General features: G+C 40.4%; 1 protein-coding gene across 1 annotated transcript in view; it reads left to right on the forward strand.

The window, feature by feature from the left end:
* The window catches only part of rabgap1l (RAB GTPase activating protein 1-like), a 97960-nt gene that overhangs the window by 12138 nt on the left and 69959 nt on the right, over positions 1-15863 (forward strand). The window contains exons 11-13 of the mRNA XM_079349785.1: positions 2389-2518; positions 7050-7143; positions 8226-8376. Coding sequence (XP_079205911.1) covers positions 2389-2518; positions 7050-7143; positions 8226-8376 — 375 coding nt within the window. The remainder of the gene's footprint in view (positions 1-2388; positions 2519-7049; positions 7144-8225; positions 8377-15863) is intronic.

The following is a 15863-nucleotide window of genomic DNA, read 5'->3' on the forward strand; positions in this document are numbered from 1 at the left end:
ACAGCTGAAAACTGCAGGGTGACAGAAAAACAGTTGAAGACACACTGGCTGTGAAGACATTCTCGATTTATTATCTCAGAGGATTTAGATTGAGCAGAACCAACTGAAATTAAGTAAATGCTGCCTTTTTCTTATCCTAAATCCTCATTAAAGGATGACGTTTGTGTACTGAGGGAGTTTCTCTGACCCTATGTATCTCTCAGTTTGATCCGTGTCTGTAATTGATTCGTTCCCAAAGCTTCTTCAGATTTCCTCTAATAATTCCACCGACTTGATATTCTCCTCCAATTTGCGCTCTCATCACTGACTCGACTTAGTCATTAGACTCTGTGCGAGCGGGGAGATCAATGCGCCTTATTGATCCGCTCTACCAGGTGGAGAAGGGAAGGCCACACCCCTACGGTTAGTGAATTGACTAGAAATGAACAGCAGTAGCTTCTGACAGCTGAGGTCAAGTCCGCTCATGTCTTTGTTCTCGTCAGTTTCAGCGTGGCGGATTTAAGAAATCGCTCTCGTTATTCGTTTGGCAGAAACTCTGCAACATGGTTGTCAGATGCACCACAGCACCAGATCTCTTTGTTGTGGGTTTTTAATTCTTACTGTCGTCTCGCTGTGCGTGCTTCAGCCTTGGACAGTTTGAACTCCTGTACCCAGGATTCTCCTTCTTTCTGACCAAAGATATTATCTCACCTGAGAGAGAGATGCAAGGTATTATAAGAAGCTATATTTTAGTACATCGTGATGCTGCTCTCGATGGGACACTCTATGGACACACTTACCTGACAGAAATTCAGCTTCAAACTGAGACTATAATGCCGAAGTTTAAAAAAGACATAGAAGCATAACACTCTCAGTTTGAGAAAAACTGAACAAAGTTCCATAAAAGGATCAATTATAACCAGATTTCTGAAGAGGGGCTCGGCAGTCTCCTCTGTACTGTGTTTGGACTTTCTCACCTGCGTCATCTTGCAAAGGGTCCAGATTACACCGTCAACTCTGTGAGCTTGTCTCTTTGACGTCTTCCAGGTTGACGCTCAGCTTGAAGCGCTGCCTTTACACACTCTCCCCTCAGTTAGGTCGCTCATAGTAGAAGTAGAGCTCTTCTTCTTGTTCCTCCTACCTTTTTATTGGTGTCATCTGATGGGACAGTGAGTGCAGCCCTGTACATAAGGTCAGACAGTCGGTCAATGTCAGAGCTCAGGCAGTCACATTGATTGCCTTGTTGAGATCAAGCCCCACTGCCAATCTGACAGCCGCACAGAGAACACCTGCAGGTATCGTTGTGTCAGTAGGACGTCTCTCTGCCAGGGATAAATGAGAATAGATGGGCTGCTGGTGGAAAAAGCTCAGTGCTAATCACTGAGTCTGCTGTTCCTTCGGCTGTCATCATGAGGTATCCCTAATCAAGCAAAGAACTGCAGAAACATGTAGCTGCATCACCGTGGACCTTCTCCCTCTGCAGATAAAACACACACTTATTCTCGGGTTAATAAAAATACATAAAAACATTCTCAGAAAAACTTCATTCCACCTCTTACACACGAGACCTTTATTGAGATTGTATTTAGTTACTTTTAATGTAGTCAAAATAGAGTACTAAGTAGAGAGTACATCATGTATTGCCTACTTAAATACCACAAAGTACATACTTGAACATATATTGGTAAAAGTAAAGGTACCTGATAAAACGATTTAATAACAGGAACTTGATTATTTGTAATTTGTGACTTCCCCCCTCCCTAAGTTTATCGTAAGTGTAGCTTTAGAGAAGTCTTCACATGAAATGTAAATCTTTGGGCTTAAGTTATTCCATTTGTCAAGAGGTGAGAAGTCAGAGTAGACTTCTAGTTATTGGAAATGTGTGCGTACAACTAGAGCTGCTGCATGCAGAAGACATTTCATCATTTTCTCATCAAAGATTGTTTTCATGTAAGAAGTCTGACTGAGGTGAATCCACTTCCTCACCTCGAAAGACTTTATCTTTTTCTTCATCTATGACAGTAAGTAAAAAAAAAAAGAAGCTTTTTGAAGACCAACTCTGGGAAGTTGTGATCAGTGTTTATTAAATTTTTTCACTTTTTTTTTTTTCTTTTTTACAATAACTGGCAAATTAATTGACAGATGAGAACACTGTTTAGATACAGCCACATATTACTGAACATATGTTAAAGCAGCAGAATATCATCGAGATGTGTTTTAATACCGTGGTCAACATGGCATCAATTTGTCATCGATTACAAGAGCCTTGTTTGCTGACACAGAAATATTCATTAGATATTCTTTCCAGGTGGAATATTTCATTTTTTTTTTCCTTCTTTGTGAATTGAAACGATTTCTCCCTCCATGTAAATCTTATTTTGAGTCTCTTTTGTTTGTTTGTGTACGCAGCAGGCACCAGAGAGGGTGGGTCAGAGCGAGGCTGTGTACGAGGTGGTGAGTCTTCAGAGAGAGGCAGAGAGGAGCAATGAAGGAAGAGGACGACTGACCTCGCCCACTGACGAAGAGGAGGCTGATGAAGGTATCGATGGTTTTTGTCACTCTAGCGCTCTCCTCAGTAACACGGTTCCCACTCCTCTTTCTTTGCGAGTATACATACAAACTGCATGATATGTACATCAACTAAATCTTTGAATTGCCCCCCGGAGACAAATACACTTTTTTGAATTGAATTAAAACGCAGCACTTCACTCTTCCCAACATGACGATTCTTTAAATATTTAAAAAGCGTTTGGTTTTCTCCCTTCCTCAACATCACAATGTTTGTTTGTTTTTATGAGTTCCGTTACATTTTATTTAAAACTACTAAGGACATCATTAATATATGTTTTAAATAGGTTGATGTGATTGATCTTCTACCTCTCTCAGTTCAATTAAATTCAGTTAAAAAAAAAAGCATTATTGCCGTCACAGAGCAGAAAACTACGGTTCCCATGAAGAGAAAAAAAACATCTTGTGGGCAAATATTAAATTAAAAACTTTTTACATTTAAAAAAACGTTTTGGGTCTTCAGGGGCTCTGTCGGAATCTGTTGCCAAATCTTTACAATACAAATATCAACAATCAAGCATTTCAGCATGATAAGTCATTAACCAAGTTTGAATCATTTTGCAGGTGTAACTATGGAAGCGCGTTAGGTGCAGTTTGTTGTGATGTTTGACAACAGTGAAAAGATGCGTTTATATATCTGTTTATACATTCTTGTTTATGTACGTGTTTATTGAAAAATGTGGCTCCAAATACCATTTGACTGTTCAAATTCTTCAGCACGCTTCGTATCGGAGAGGAATGAGATAGGAACGTTAACCCTTGCATGCACACAGCAGGCAGTCTTACACAACACCGCCTGTCAGAGGCAGAGTTTTCTTCCATTTGTCCATTCAACTGTTTTCTTTGTGTGTGTGGCATGAACGCCTCGTCAGAATGAGATCATATATCTCCATACACAGACTGAAATAGATTTGGAACAACGCATAGACTTGCATAAAGGCCTGGTCACATGCACACGTGTGCTTGGTTGCTTGACATGAATCAACAGTGAAGTGTCATTTTGTTTACACTCATGAACATGGACAGGGCTGTTTGTATGTGTGTTTGAACATCTGTGTATGTGAGCCGTCGAAGGGAGTGTGACATAGTATACGATAATGGCAATATGAACTGATTATGGGGCTTTGTGTGTGTGTGCGCGTTTGTGCGTGTGCGCGTGGATGGATGGATGGATGGAGTGTGTGTTTTGCTACAGATTTTGTGCTGGTTGACGTGTGTCTGTTTTTCACACCGTCACAGTGACAGCAGGGAAACCTCACAGGTTTTAAAGCTGTTTGCATGGTTGTTTGTATGTAGTAATGATAATGAAAGAAAAACAGTACATAAGAAATACGTTTTTAAACCACACAAGGAGAGTTAGACTCTGATGAGGAAACCGGCTGCGGCTCTGGAAAATAAGCAGGACTAAAATGTCTGCATTTCGGTCTAGATAGACAAGGTCATCATTCAGATGTTACACTGTGTGGTGTTTGTGTGGTAGACGTGTAGCTGTTACCCTATGGCACTTTAAAAAGGATGCAGAATACACATTTTCTAAAAGGAGGACTGAAGTGCTACAGTGGACCATAGCAAACATAGAAGTAAGCTTATAAATACACACTTAAAAAAACTAATCTGAAATGACAACTTCTTCTGTAAAAGTTTAGTAAATTGCGTTGCATGGAAACATGTTCATTGTGTTTGTTTGCTTCTGTCTCTTCTTTCCCACTCGTATTAGTCTTTACCTATTTTACCTTGAAGCACTAAAAGGTATTAACAGAGTGGGAGGCAGAAATTGTCTCTTCTAGCTGCCGACTTGCCTGAAGTCACGAGTCAGCCACCAAGGCTGCAGCTGACGGCTTTCTTCTAGCGCTATGCGAGGCATTCACTGGGCTTTTTCTTTATCGCCCCTCTATTCCCCTGGCGCTGGAAATTGAAGGCGCTCAGGGCCGTGGAGCTGGAGGTCAGCCTCATTGTGTGCAGAAATGAATACACTCCCAGAGTAGATGCCACTTCTGCACACACACACACACACACACTCAATTCACGTGGATGTTTTTTCCTTTCTTTTCTAGAAGCTGTAACCTTTTTTCTTCTTCTTTGATTTCCATTTCACAGCAATCATGGTTGTTGCTTAGTGGGTCCCCACTAAGTGGGTCCCCCCCCCCCCACACACACACACACACCCACTGGGAAAATACTCATCCAGTACTCGGTTTTATCCTGCTGCATAGGACGTAACACTACAAGAGGAGCTTTATTGATATTTAATGCTGTCGAATGAAAAGGAGAAGGAAGAACAAAAATACATATGTAAATGAAAAAAAACAACAACAAGGAAATAAAAAAAAAAGTGGGGACAACAAAAAGGTTGAGCATCTTCATAACCGCTGACTTTAAAGTAGACAAAACCAATCCACTTGGCTTCAACATCAGAGAGAGCCTATTTGAAGGTAATCCTACAGTGAATGCTCAGCCCTTCTCCAGATTAAAAGGTAAGCGTAATGGCCCCTCGTCTTCACAATTTCTTTCATCACCTGGTAAGTTGGCGGTGGCATTGCACTCACGCTTCCTCGCCACGTGGCCTCAGCCAATCTGAGGACAGGGAGGCAGCAGCTTTGTTCCGGGTATGAACCATTTGAAAGGGCTCATCAAGCATTTATAAAGACCTGAAAGCTCTTGCTGAGGCTCTGAGGATGTATAGGAGCAGCAGTGCATTCAGCATCGTGGCTGCATGTTCTAAGGGAAAATGTTTCAAGTCATTATTGAATGACGAGCCTTCAGTTGGAGAGAATGATGTCTGTCACACTTTTTAGAGCTGTGCTGTTTCGGTCATGTTGGAAGGAATAAAAACGTGTGTCGGACTCATTCTCAGTGGCCTAAAGAGCTTTATACCATAAATGTCACTTGATGTCGCTTGTTGTTCTACACAAGGCTTTAAAAAATAATGAAAACAGCAATACTATAGTAGTCATGATGTCATACCGTTATTTCAATCAGGTGAGCGTTCATTTTCTTTAAAGACACATTTATTGTTATATTTATGAATAATCAAAGTCATCTACTTCATGGGATGAACAATAACATTGCTGTGTCTTGTAGTGTTTGCTTCTGTGGAAAAGTGTGGATGAAAGAAAAGGGAATCCTCCATCACAGACTTGATAGCAAAAAACGAAAAACAAACCTGGACCAAGAATCACGTCTGCATATCCTCCGGATAAATAAACATCAATGTTCAGCCTCAAGGACAAGTGGCATTAGTGTGTTTGTTCATGAACCACATTTGGCCCCAGAGACCTCAAACAGTGTTGTATTTGTGCCTTCACTCAGTTTCAGACAAACCATCGACCGTCGTTTTGAATCCATGTGAACTCGGATGGTCTAAAAGGAGTTTTTCCGACTCTATCAGGACAAAAACACGTTGCCTAAACTGTAATGTGCTTCTGTCCCTTTCAAGGAAGTGGATTGGGTTCAATACATTCACGCTCTGGCAGACAAACCTCTACTGCGTGATGCAAACTATTTACATCTTGAGATTTAGTCTGGAAGAGTTGTCCAGTTAGCTCCGTATTCAGCAACAGCAAAATGTGAGGATCGATCTGCGGGTCAAAGGCTTAATGACCTCTGTGTGACTCATTCAGCTCAAGACAGAAATATATTTTGAACGTTTTTAAAAAAGTAATCAGTTTGAAGGACCTGATCCTGAGTCTCTTTTACCATATGTGACATACCTACACCTGTGTCTGTGTTATTTACAGGACTGAACTTTACAGGAAGTCCTTCTCTTGTCTTAGCTGCCATCCCACTGTTTGATGAGGAATACATCAAGGCAGACACCTGTGTGCAGAGGAGTTGTACATGCTCATATCTGTAATTACACTTGTACATATCGTTTTTGTTTTGGACATCTATAATGTATGTAGGGTTTTTACGTAACGTCTTCAGCTCCTGTAACAGTATGAACTCCTGCAAAGTATAAAGTATCAGTCTGTCTATTCATCCACACTTACAGCAATATGAACTATATTTGGTGGACATACTGTGTGAATCTCAACCTGAATCACTGTGAGGACTGTGTTTATTTCAGTGGGTGGTCTCTGTGTGGGGATCAGTTCATCCCTCCTACAGCAGAGCAGGCCAGACAGTCAATTAGTGCTTTTGCATCTAAACACAAGTGGTTTGCAGTGCTGATTGCCTCCTGTCTGCCGAACAAACCGCCACACTGAAGGACAGCAATAATGGAGAGTGTGGGCAACGCATAGACACTGCTCGGTTTGAGTGCGTGGCTTCAATATTAGCTTAGTTTTCAAAGTGGCAAAGGAGGCAAATAGAGGGGATGCTCACCAAGTCAGCAGATTTTTTTGAAAAATCTGTGAATATGACATTTCAGCGACCAAACAGCCTGTCCTGTTCTCAGCACATTCATTGTAATGTGACAGATATTAGGAGTATAAATGACTTGTACTGATGTTGTACTATTAACTGTAAATGTTAATAACTCTGTGTGTTTGTGTGTCCTTTAGAAAGTGACAGTGAAATCTCTAGTGGGACGGGAGACGTTTCAAAAGACTGTCCTGAGAAAATCCTCGAGTCCTGGGGGGTCATCCTCAACAGATGGTGAGCTTCCACAACACAAAGAGAGACTTGAAAGTAAAACAGTTAAGATTGATCACACATTCGATTCCATTTGTAATCATTTAAGACGGTTTGAAACACTAGTGAAAAAAAAACATGTATAATTTTTTGAATAGACACTTTGTAAAATGCATCAACGTGCTCCCCAACGGACAATACAAGCAACCAAATAAAAGTAAACAGGATAATAGAGTTAGGATAAATACAATCCCTGAGTAAACGCTTTGTTGTCTTGTGGAGAGAAATAAAGAGAGTGTCTCTGTCTGCTTGTCTCCTCTCCTTCGGCAAGTTTTTTTCCAAAGTCAGGGGGCTTTGACAGATAAAGCTGTCACCTTTAGTTTGAAGGAGTCCAGGGTAAGGTACACTTTCTTTGTGCTGATAAACATCATTGTGCATTGAGACGTACCGTTTTAATTGCAACACTGGGATAATTTACTGAATTACTTTTTTTTTCTGGCTTTACATGTTATTTTCTGGCTGTTGTATCAGCACGAGGAAGTGAAGTAAAGTTTTTATATATGTCCTCTATGAATCCACAATAATGAGGTTTTACCCAATGAAGAAGATTTCCAGCGTTGGATATGTCTTCTACAGTGTTTTCCTTGGTACTGTAGTGACAGTGATAATGTCCTCAAAACCATACTCATGAAAACAATTCAACGAGTTAGGCAGCACTGTGGTTAGATATTGTAGTTAATAACACAATCAACGGCTGCTTTACTGACTCATATAATCAGTGCTGGAAATATAAATGAAAACTCCCTGAGGCAGTGAAAGAAATGAAGAAGAACCATAAAAGATGTTTCTGGTTGTACTGTGAATATCAATAAAACAAAACTGAGCACAACACCACTTCTTTTAGGCAACAGGCTTTTAACTCTGCACTTTATTGACTTGTCTGGTTCTCTCACTGTCCCTGCACAGATGTCACTTCTTGGAAAAGGCCATGAAAAAATAGTTAATTTTCCAGCCTGTCCAGCTGTGTGTCAAATGAATAATTAAAGTGGATGAAATTGATGAAGTGAGATTCTAATTACTACATTAACTGGGTGTGTTCGTATCAGGCATGGAAATCTGTCCGCTCGTCCAAAGGGTTTGCCCTCGTTGGTTCGCAGCGGAATTCCTGAGCCACTGAGAGCTGAAGTCTGGCAGCTGCTGGCCGGTTGCCACGACAACCACGACCTGCTTGAGCAATACCGCATCCTCATCACCAAGGTAAATACACATACACACACACTTAGACCAGGGAGAGACAACAGATGATATAAAACATGACCAGGATGTTTGCTTGTGTGTGTGTGTGTGTGTGTGTGTGTGTGTGTGTGTGTGTGTGTACACAACTGGAGTTTCCAAACTTCTTTTAAAAAACGTATCAGGATCTTAGGACTAGTTTTAGTCTTAGAATTAGTTTCCACTTGATTTTATTTTTTATCACTGGCTAAAGAGAAATCTAACTTTGATCCGACAGGCTGATTGTTGCCTATTCATCATTTTGCTTCACTTCATGAGTTGTGCTTGTTTTTGTGTACGAGCTGTTATTCATGTCTGTGAATGACTCCAATAACACACAATCAGTAACAATGCAGGTCTTGTTCGTGTAAAAGTGAAGTGTTGAGACTGTTTGTGAAGGTCTTCCCCATGCTCACTCTTTGTCTGTATTTTGTCATTCCAGCTGTTTTTTGAGAGCTTTGTTTTGTCAGAGCGCACTCTCACTAAACGCTGACATTTTGTGACAAATGCTTGCGGTGCTTTATCAAGCCTTTTTTTTATTTTTTTTACACCACCCATTGAAGTCGTGACTTTTACACCTGTTTTACGCCTCGCTGTTTTTGTCAATGTGACAGAGTACGTAACAGAATGTAATCGGACGTGAAGCGGCTCGAGTCTAAAACGTAATGAGAGCAGAATAATGTCTACATGTGGAGCTCCTCACATTGGTTACATGCTGTGACTCTCATGCTGCAGCACTGTAATGTAATATCACACTCTGGTACTCCAAAATTACACCGTAATTACACCAAATAGAAAAATGATTGTGGAGCTTTATTACAGTGCTGTTAAGGAATCGCTATTTAAGAGGTACAATTTGTACAGGAAGTTTGCCGGTTGACTTTAAAGTGGTTTCGTGTTACTGGCTTCTCTGTGATTTAACTTTTCTGTGTATTTTGTCCATAAAATTACATTAAATCACAAACTGTTTTGTCAGATAAGAAAACCTTCTCAGTCTATTCTTCTCACTTCAGTACTTTTGGTTTCTACACAATGGGAGTCAAGCCCACAGACCAACACTGTGATCAAAGTCAAACCCTGTAAAGGGCTGCATGCACCTCCCAATCTGAACTGTCACTGGTATTTCAGGTCTAATCCAACTTGAACATGATTTTTTTTTTCTCTCTAAAATATCGATACTTGGTTGCTATGAAAGGATGTGATATAATATCGCTTCAGAAAATATCTCTGTACTATGCTATCAATTTATTTCTCCCACCTCTACAAATGATCCTCACTGAAATCCTCCTTGCTGTTCTACGAAACGACACGCAGTCGTAGGAGGAAGGTTATTTTCAAGGTTGACGCAGGTACAAGTAGAACACAACTGAATACAAAGAACTGTTAATTACAGTCAACGCTGATGCCTCTTTATCACCCACAGAAGCAGACGGACAAAGACAGTCAGCACACTGACTGTTTCTGTATTGTTCTTTTGAATGCCTTCTCCTTTTTAAATAGTTTTGATTTCGCTGGAGATGCAAAGTGCACACCTATGAGTAAGATGTTCGCCAATTAAAAAGAGGCAGGAGAAGATTCTTTTTTTCAAGAATCACATTTTTGACATTGTGTTTTGAGATTGTTTTTTTAAACAATAAAAATAAATTAAGGTTTATTATACTGATGTAGTTCTGGGCTTCACTGCAGTGTCTTGTGTGAAAGTGTGTCAGTAACATCGTAGGTTGCATTATTACAGTAACGTAAAACATCCATTTTTAAATCTTATGTAAAGCGGCAACTCAAGCCGATGGAGCTCTTCGTTTACTTTTGATGTCATCCATCATCGTAGACCTAACCTTCACAAAGGTGCCGCCCAGGTGTGTAACCTCTCTTTGTTTTTCTAGATTTGAAAGAAATTGTAGGACATGTGACAGAGCCCCACAGAAGCACACAGACAGCGGGAGGAGGTGATTTAAAGACGCAAAGCAGACAGTGAGCCTCACTTTTATTGATAACAGAATAGCCTTTCTCATTGCCGCACAGCAGCGAGGTAAACTACCCAGCTCAATCAATAAGCCAGGAGAGAGAGAGAGAGAGAGAGAGAGAGAGAGAGAGAGAGAGAGAGAGAGAGAGAGGAGAGGGTGGATGGATGGATGGAAAGAAAGAAGAAAAATGAAGAGAGGGAGGAATGTGGATCCATAAATATAAGGCTGTAGTCACTGAGGGGCGAATCTAAGAAGAGGAATGTGTATAGACTTCAAGACATTTGGCAGATTTCTTTCTTTCCTGAGTCAAATAACTTCAGTTGTCTTTGACCTACTGTGTAAATTTCTCTCTCTTGTCTCTATCAATCTGTTTTTATTTCCCCATCTTTGTCTGTTCAATTGTCACTGTTCTTCTTTTTTGTGTCCCATCTCTTCACATTGCCCTACCTTCTCTGTTATAATTTCTATTTTCCCTCTCATAAGTCCTTTCTTTATCGTTTCGAGCCAGCTTTTCTTCTTTTGTATGAGCCAAGTTATTCTGTCCTTCTTTGTCATTCTCATTCTCATTACATAAAGCCAGGCCTCCATGCTTCAGCTCATTTATTCTCACCCCACAGGCTGGACCATGCCCACATCCTCTGTCTTGCTGGAGTAGTGATGGTATTGATAGGCGGGTGGCTGGGCTATTAATAGCTGCGCTGAGTGAATGGAACTGAGGAAAGATGGAGGAGGGAGGGAAAGAGGGAAGAAAGGCAAATGACAGCAACAGCGGGGGCGACGTGGAGCTTATTAATGTCTGTTGTCTAGGCTCAGTGACAACGTTAATGCTGATTGAATTTTAAGTAATTGGACTGTCGCTCTTATGGAGTGGGTATCAGCCTCATAAATCAGCGCGGTGTATCACCATGGGTTCTGGACAGATGTTGCGTTAGTGACCCACAGCTGATGAACGTTAAAGCATTTGTGTGCTTTCTAATTATAAAACTTGCATCACCAAAATAGACTTGTCTGTTTATGTAAAAAAAAAAATCAAACAGTGTATTTGTTTTTCATTTATATGTCAATAAAAAAGAAAGTAATTGATCAAAACAACGTGTTAAGTATTTGAAAGCTTTGGGGTGATCTACACAACCCCTGTGGACGAAGCGTTGGTCCTACGTCCATTGCACATCTTTTCTTGTACATGTGTTAGTTAGGGCTGGGTATTTCCAACAACTCAATAATACAGAGTCCATGACATAATACATTTGGTGATATACATTGATTTTGGATAATTACAACAGCTGTTTTTTATTTTTGAGAATAACAGCATATGGCACATTAAGAATCCCACAACTTAATATACTTCAATTGAGATCCTCAGACATCCTTGAAATACATTAAAATATTTTACAGTATGTCTAATTGTGAACTGCACCAAACTGTCCTCACAGCTCTGCAGTCGCATCGATTCCGTATCATCTGCATTGATACATGTATTTGCACGGAGCACATTTTCTATGTATGATACGATATGTTGTCAAATCGATTTTTTTTTTTAAGCACAGACGTAGTTGTGTATTCTGGTGTGAGATCTCATCCAGCTTTCTTTTAGCAGTCAAATGTAGTCAAAGAGACTGGTTACTTTAGCACACATTCCCACCCGCAGTGGATTTAGACATTAAAGATAAGATCAACTTAAAGCTCCTTCTGTACAAACATCAGTTTGCGTGGAAAGAAATAATGAAGATTTTTTGGAGGGAATAGTTAGAACCATCTGGTTTGAATCCCTCACCCAACATTAAGCTGCCTGTGGCCCATGGCTGACTAGTTTAATATCATGGATTACCAGTGACATGTTCAGTGTTATACTGCTAGCATTTACAGTCTTCACACACAGAGTCACAGTTACACACTTTGTCACACACACTATTGCCTTAAGGCATCAGAAACATTCACCAATATTTCCTGTCTGGGCTGCTGCAGCTCTGTGTTTGGGGTCTTAGTTTGGGGGTTGGGGGTTGGGGGTGGGGGGTGCTTGTGACATTTGAACAACCTTTTCCATTCCCTAGAGTCAAAAAAACTCAAAGTGGCTGCCACACTTGAACCCACAGCTCATACAGAAAGCTCCTACAGCTATTTCTAGGCCTACCTTTCCAAAGGCCAGTCTCACTGTGTTTTAAAGGCAGTCAGCATTTCTCTGCAGGTACAGCAACTGTGTTATAAACACGCACACACACTGGCACACGGTTGAGAGCTTTTTACAAATATGGAACTTTACATCTTTCAAGAAAATCGATTATTTTATTTTAACTTCTTCCTTTCAAGCCTTTTGTACAGTATTGGATCCATTTCTCCTTCAGCTTAATGACTCGGTGTTGCATACTGTATATGCGTTCTGATTTTTGTTGTTTTTGAGCACTATTTGAAATACTGTGAAGTTATGGCTTATGGTTTCTGATGCAGAAGGAAAACATGTGTTCTTCAGGGATTTTAAGTGGAAATCAAAAAGGCCTTCCTGTTGTTATCAACTGTGATTCTGTTTCTCCTTCTTTAAATTCAACCCTGTCATACTTGGTGCCATCACTGTTTTTGAGTGTGTGGGTGTATACACACTCGCTGTTTCCAAACTCCTTCACTTCATCGTGTTGGTAACTTGCACATTCCCTAACTTGGAGCAGACATTGTGATCCTCGTGTGAGTGATAGTTTGGTGAACAAATTCTATTTTCTATAACTCACGACTCGGCCTGCAGGAGAAATAATAGTGACTTGTGATAGCATTCAGATAACGTAATGATGAGGTAGGATAAACATGAATAAGCTAGTTACTTGTCTATCAGCTATTCTTCAAGTGTTGCACAACACACCTGTCTTTTTAACATGCTTCAACTCTTTTTAAAATACAGGCAAAACATTTCTTTTCAACAACTTAGGAGGCACAAATGAACTTACAAGGTTGCTGATAAACGCTCTTTATCTGTCTGCATCAGAATGGTGTGAAAGCATGACCATGTAACCCCGGGCTCCATCCAAAGTGTAAACTGTGCTTAGTAAAAAGCATGAACTATTTAGATTAAATATATTTTCTTGACTGTGATCTATTCAAACTCTTGGTTTATTTTAAATTCTCATATTGTGATGGTTAACGTCGCAACCCTGCGTTTTACCTTTCCTTACTGTTTGATGGATTCCTCACTCACCACTAGAACCAGCATTACAAAGCATGTAGTATAATCCGAGAGCAAATCAGAAGGTGCTTAATATAAATCCATATGAAGCTCCACGGACAGTTCAGCAATGACATTTACCGACTGAGGATAATCAAAGGTGGCATCAGCTACGCAGTCAGTCTAGAATAAAAGTACACCCACGCCTGATAACCAGCATACTGATATATGGAGTACCATGTACATAAGATAGGCTGCCATGGTAACTACTAGGGCCTATGGATGTTGTCTCCATGACGATTTTGTGACTCCTTTGCATCTTAGCTTCCGCCTCAGTTCATTAAGTGGATGATATTTGAATAATTGGAACATGAATATGAAGCCAGTCAATTGTGAATTCAGATGAATGAGTTCACCTGCTGTTTGTTTTAGCCTTCTGTGTATACATGCATTTCAAATGACAGATAAAAGAGAGACTGCTCCACTGTTTGGAGAGGTGTTTTAGGTTTAAAGTGAGAGTGTACAGTATGATAGGGACTTTAAAAAAAAAAGTGAAGCATGCTTTTGTTGTCTAAATATATGATTTATACTGTACAAATTGTTATATTTAATTTACACACAAGATCAGTTACAATGGCCCCTCTGTAGTTTTGATTTGGTAAGCCAATAGTGGGCTTTAGTTTAGGTAATTAGTGCAATAGTTATGGCTTGTTTTACAGAATTAATTTACCGTAAATTCCGTACTATTGAGCGCACCTGGATATAAGCCGCACCGGCTAAAAATAAGTAAATAAATGTATTTGTACATATATAAGCCGCACTTGATTATAAGCCGCAGGTGTCCACGCTATAACAAGAGCTATTTACACAGACGTAGGCTACCGGTAACATCCGCAAATACTGTAGCGTCCGTACGGACGTTAAAGGACGACGAGAGCGTTCAAATAATAACTTTTAATAACCCGATCACTGTCGGCCGTGACCACGCCGTTTACAGCAGAGAGCAACACACGTAACTTGCCGTAACAATCCAACTCTCTCCCCCAGCGTTCTCTCATACAGCCACTCAACACGTTCTCGCTGGTGCATTCACTGACTCTCCACATAATCGGAATTATGAACACATTATCAACTACTGACTTTACAACATGAACTGTTACAATACGAAGCCTAGCCGACGGTGTCTGTAACACGGCTGATGAAAAAGATGACCGTAATATATTTCACAAGAAAAAGTCCATCCATTCACTGCCTCAGAATGACTTCATTACTCACTTCCTCAGTCTCTGTTGTCGCTGTCAGTGTCATCTTAACGTGCAGCAGCTCTGTTAGCTTCTTTGACAGCCAGGTCGATCGCCTTTAACTTGAAAGCTGCATCATATGTATTTCTCCGTGTGTTTTCCATCATGAGGGTGCGTGCATGAAGCGCAAAATGACTGATATTAAGATCCGACGTGACGAAGTCAAATGTTTTTGCGGCAGAAGCTCATTGTCCCCCATAAAAAATCCATGCATTAGCCGCACCGGAGTAGAAGCCGCAGTGCTCGAAGTGTGAGAAAAAAGTAGCGGCTTATAGTCCGGAATTTACGGTAAATTTGTAGTTTAATATTTGTGGAGGCATCCAAAGGTTTAGAGTTGCAAGGTTTGAAAAATACTGTTATAGCATCAAGTCAAACCACGAAGAGGAGACTTTAAAATCTCAAATCTTTCAAGTGGACACACAAATTGAGAAATTATAAAAATTGCATATCTGTACTTGATTAACTAGCAGGGTGCATGGCGAGTGGAAGGCTGGCAACCCAGATGAAGGCCACAAGCCGAAACGCATCGGTCTAATTTGCTAATGAAGTTGATCCTTATACTACAAGTGTTGCTGGAGCTTTTTGACTTCTTCAGGCCTTTCACTCTTCGTGCTCGTTGGTGAAGTGCCAGAAAATCCTCTTTGATACAAAAGCTAGGCAAAGTAAGCAGTCTTAACATTTGTTTCAACGCAGTGGGATGTTGTGTCTCCTTTGCTTCTTGCCTACGGTATCTTGTTTTCACTGATGTCTTGCTGGCTTGTAGTCAGGTTCAGTTCAAGGTGCTCGGGGAATTCGTTCTATATGAAGATGTTGTACGAGTGTTCTGCCCAGATTCATATTTTATTTATCAATTAGATTTTTTACAATCATGTATAAACCGGTTGAACGTGGTTTACTCTTTAATTGACAGAAAATCGTAAGTTCGTACGTGACTGGGTTTATTGTTCATAATAAGCAAAGCAGTGACAAGCGGACGTGCAGACAGAGGCTATACCTGCACTTAACTTACGATGGAGGTTTGAGGACAGCACTCGTCTGGTCACAAAAAGTGGAGTCTGC

Source organism: Symphodus melops (assembly GCF_947650265.1).
Source record: "Symphodus melops genome assembly, chromosome: 8".
NCBI classification, from domain to species: domain Eukaryota; kingdom Metazoa; phylum Chordata; class Actinopteri; order Labriformes; family Labridae; genus Symphodus; species Symphodus melops.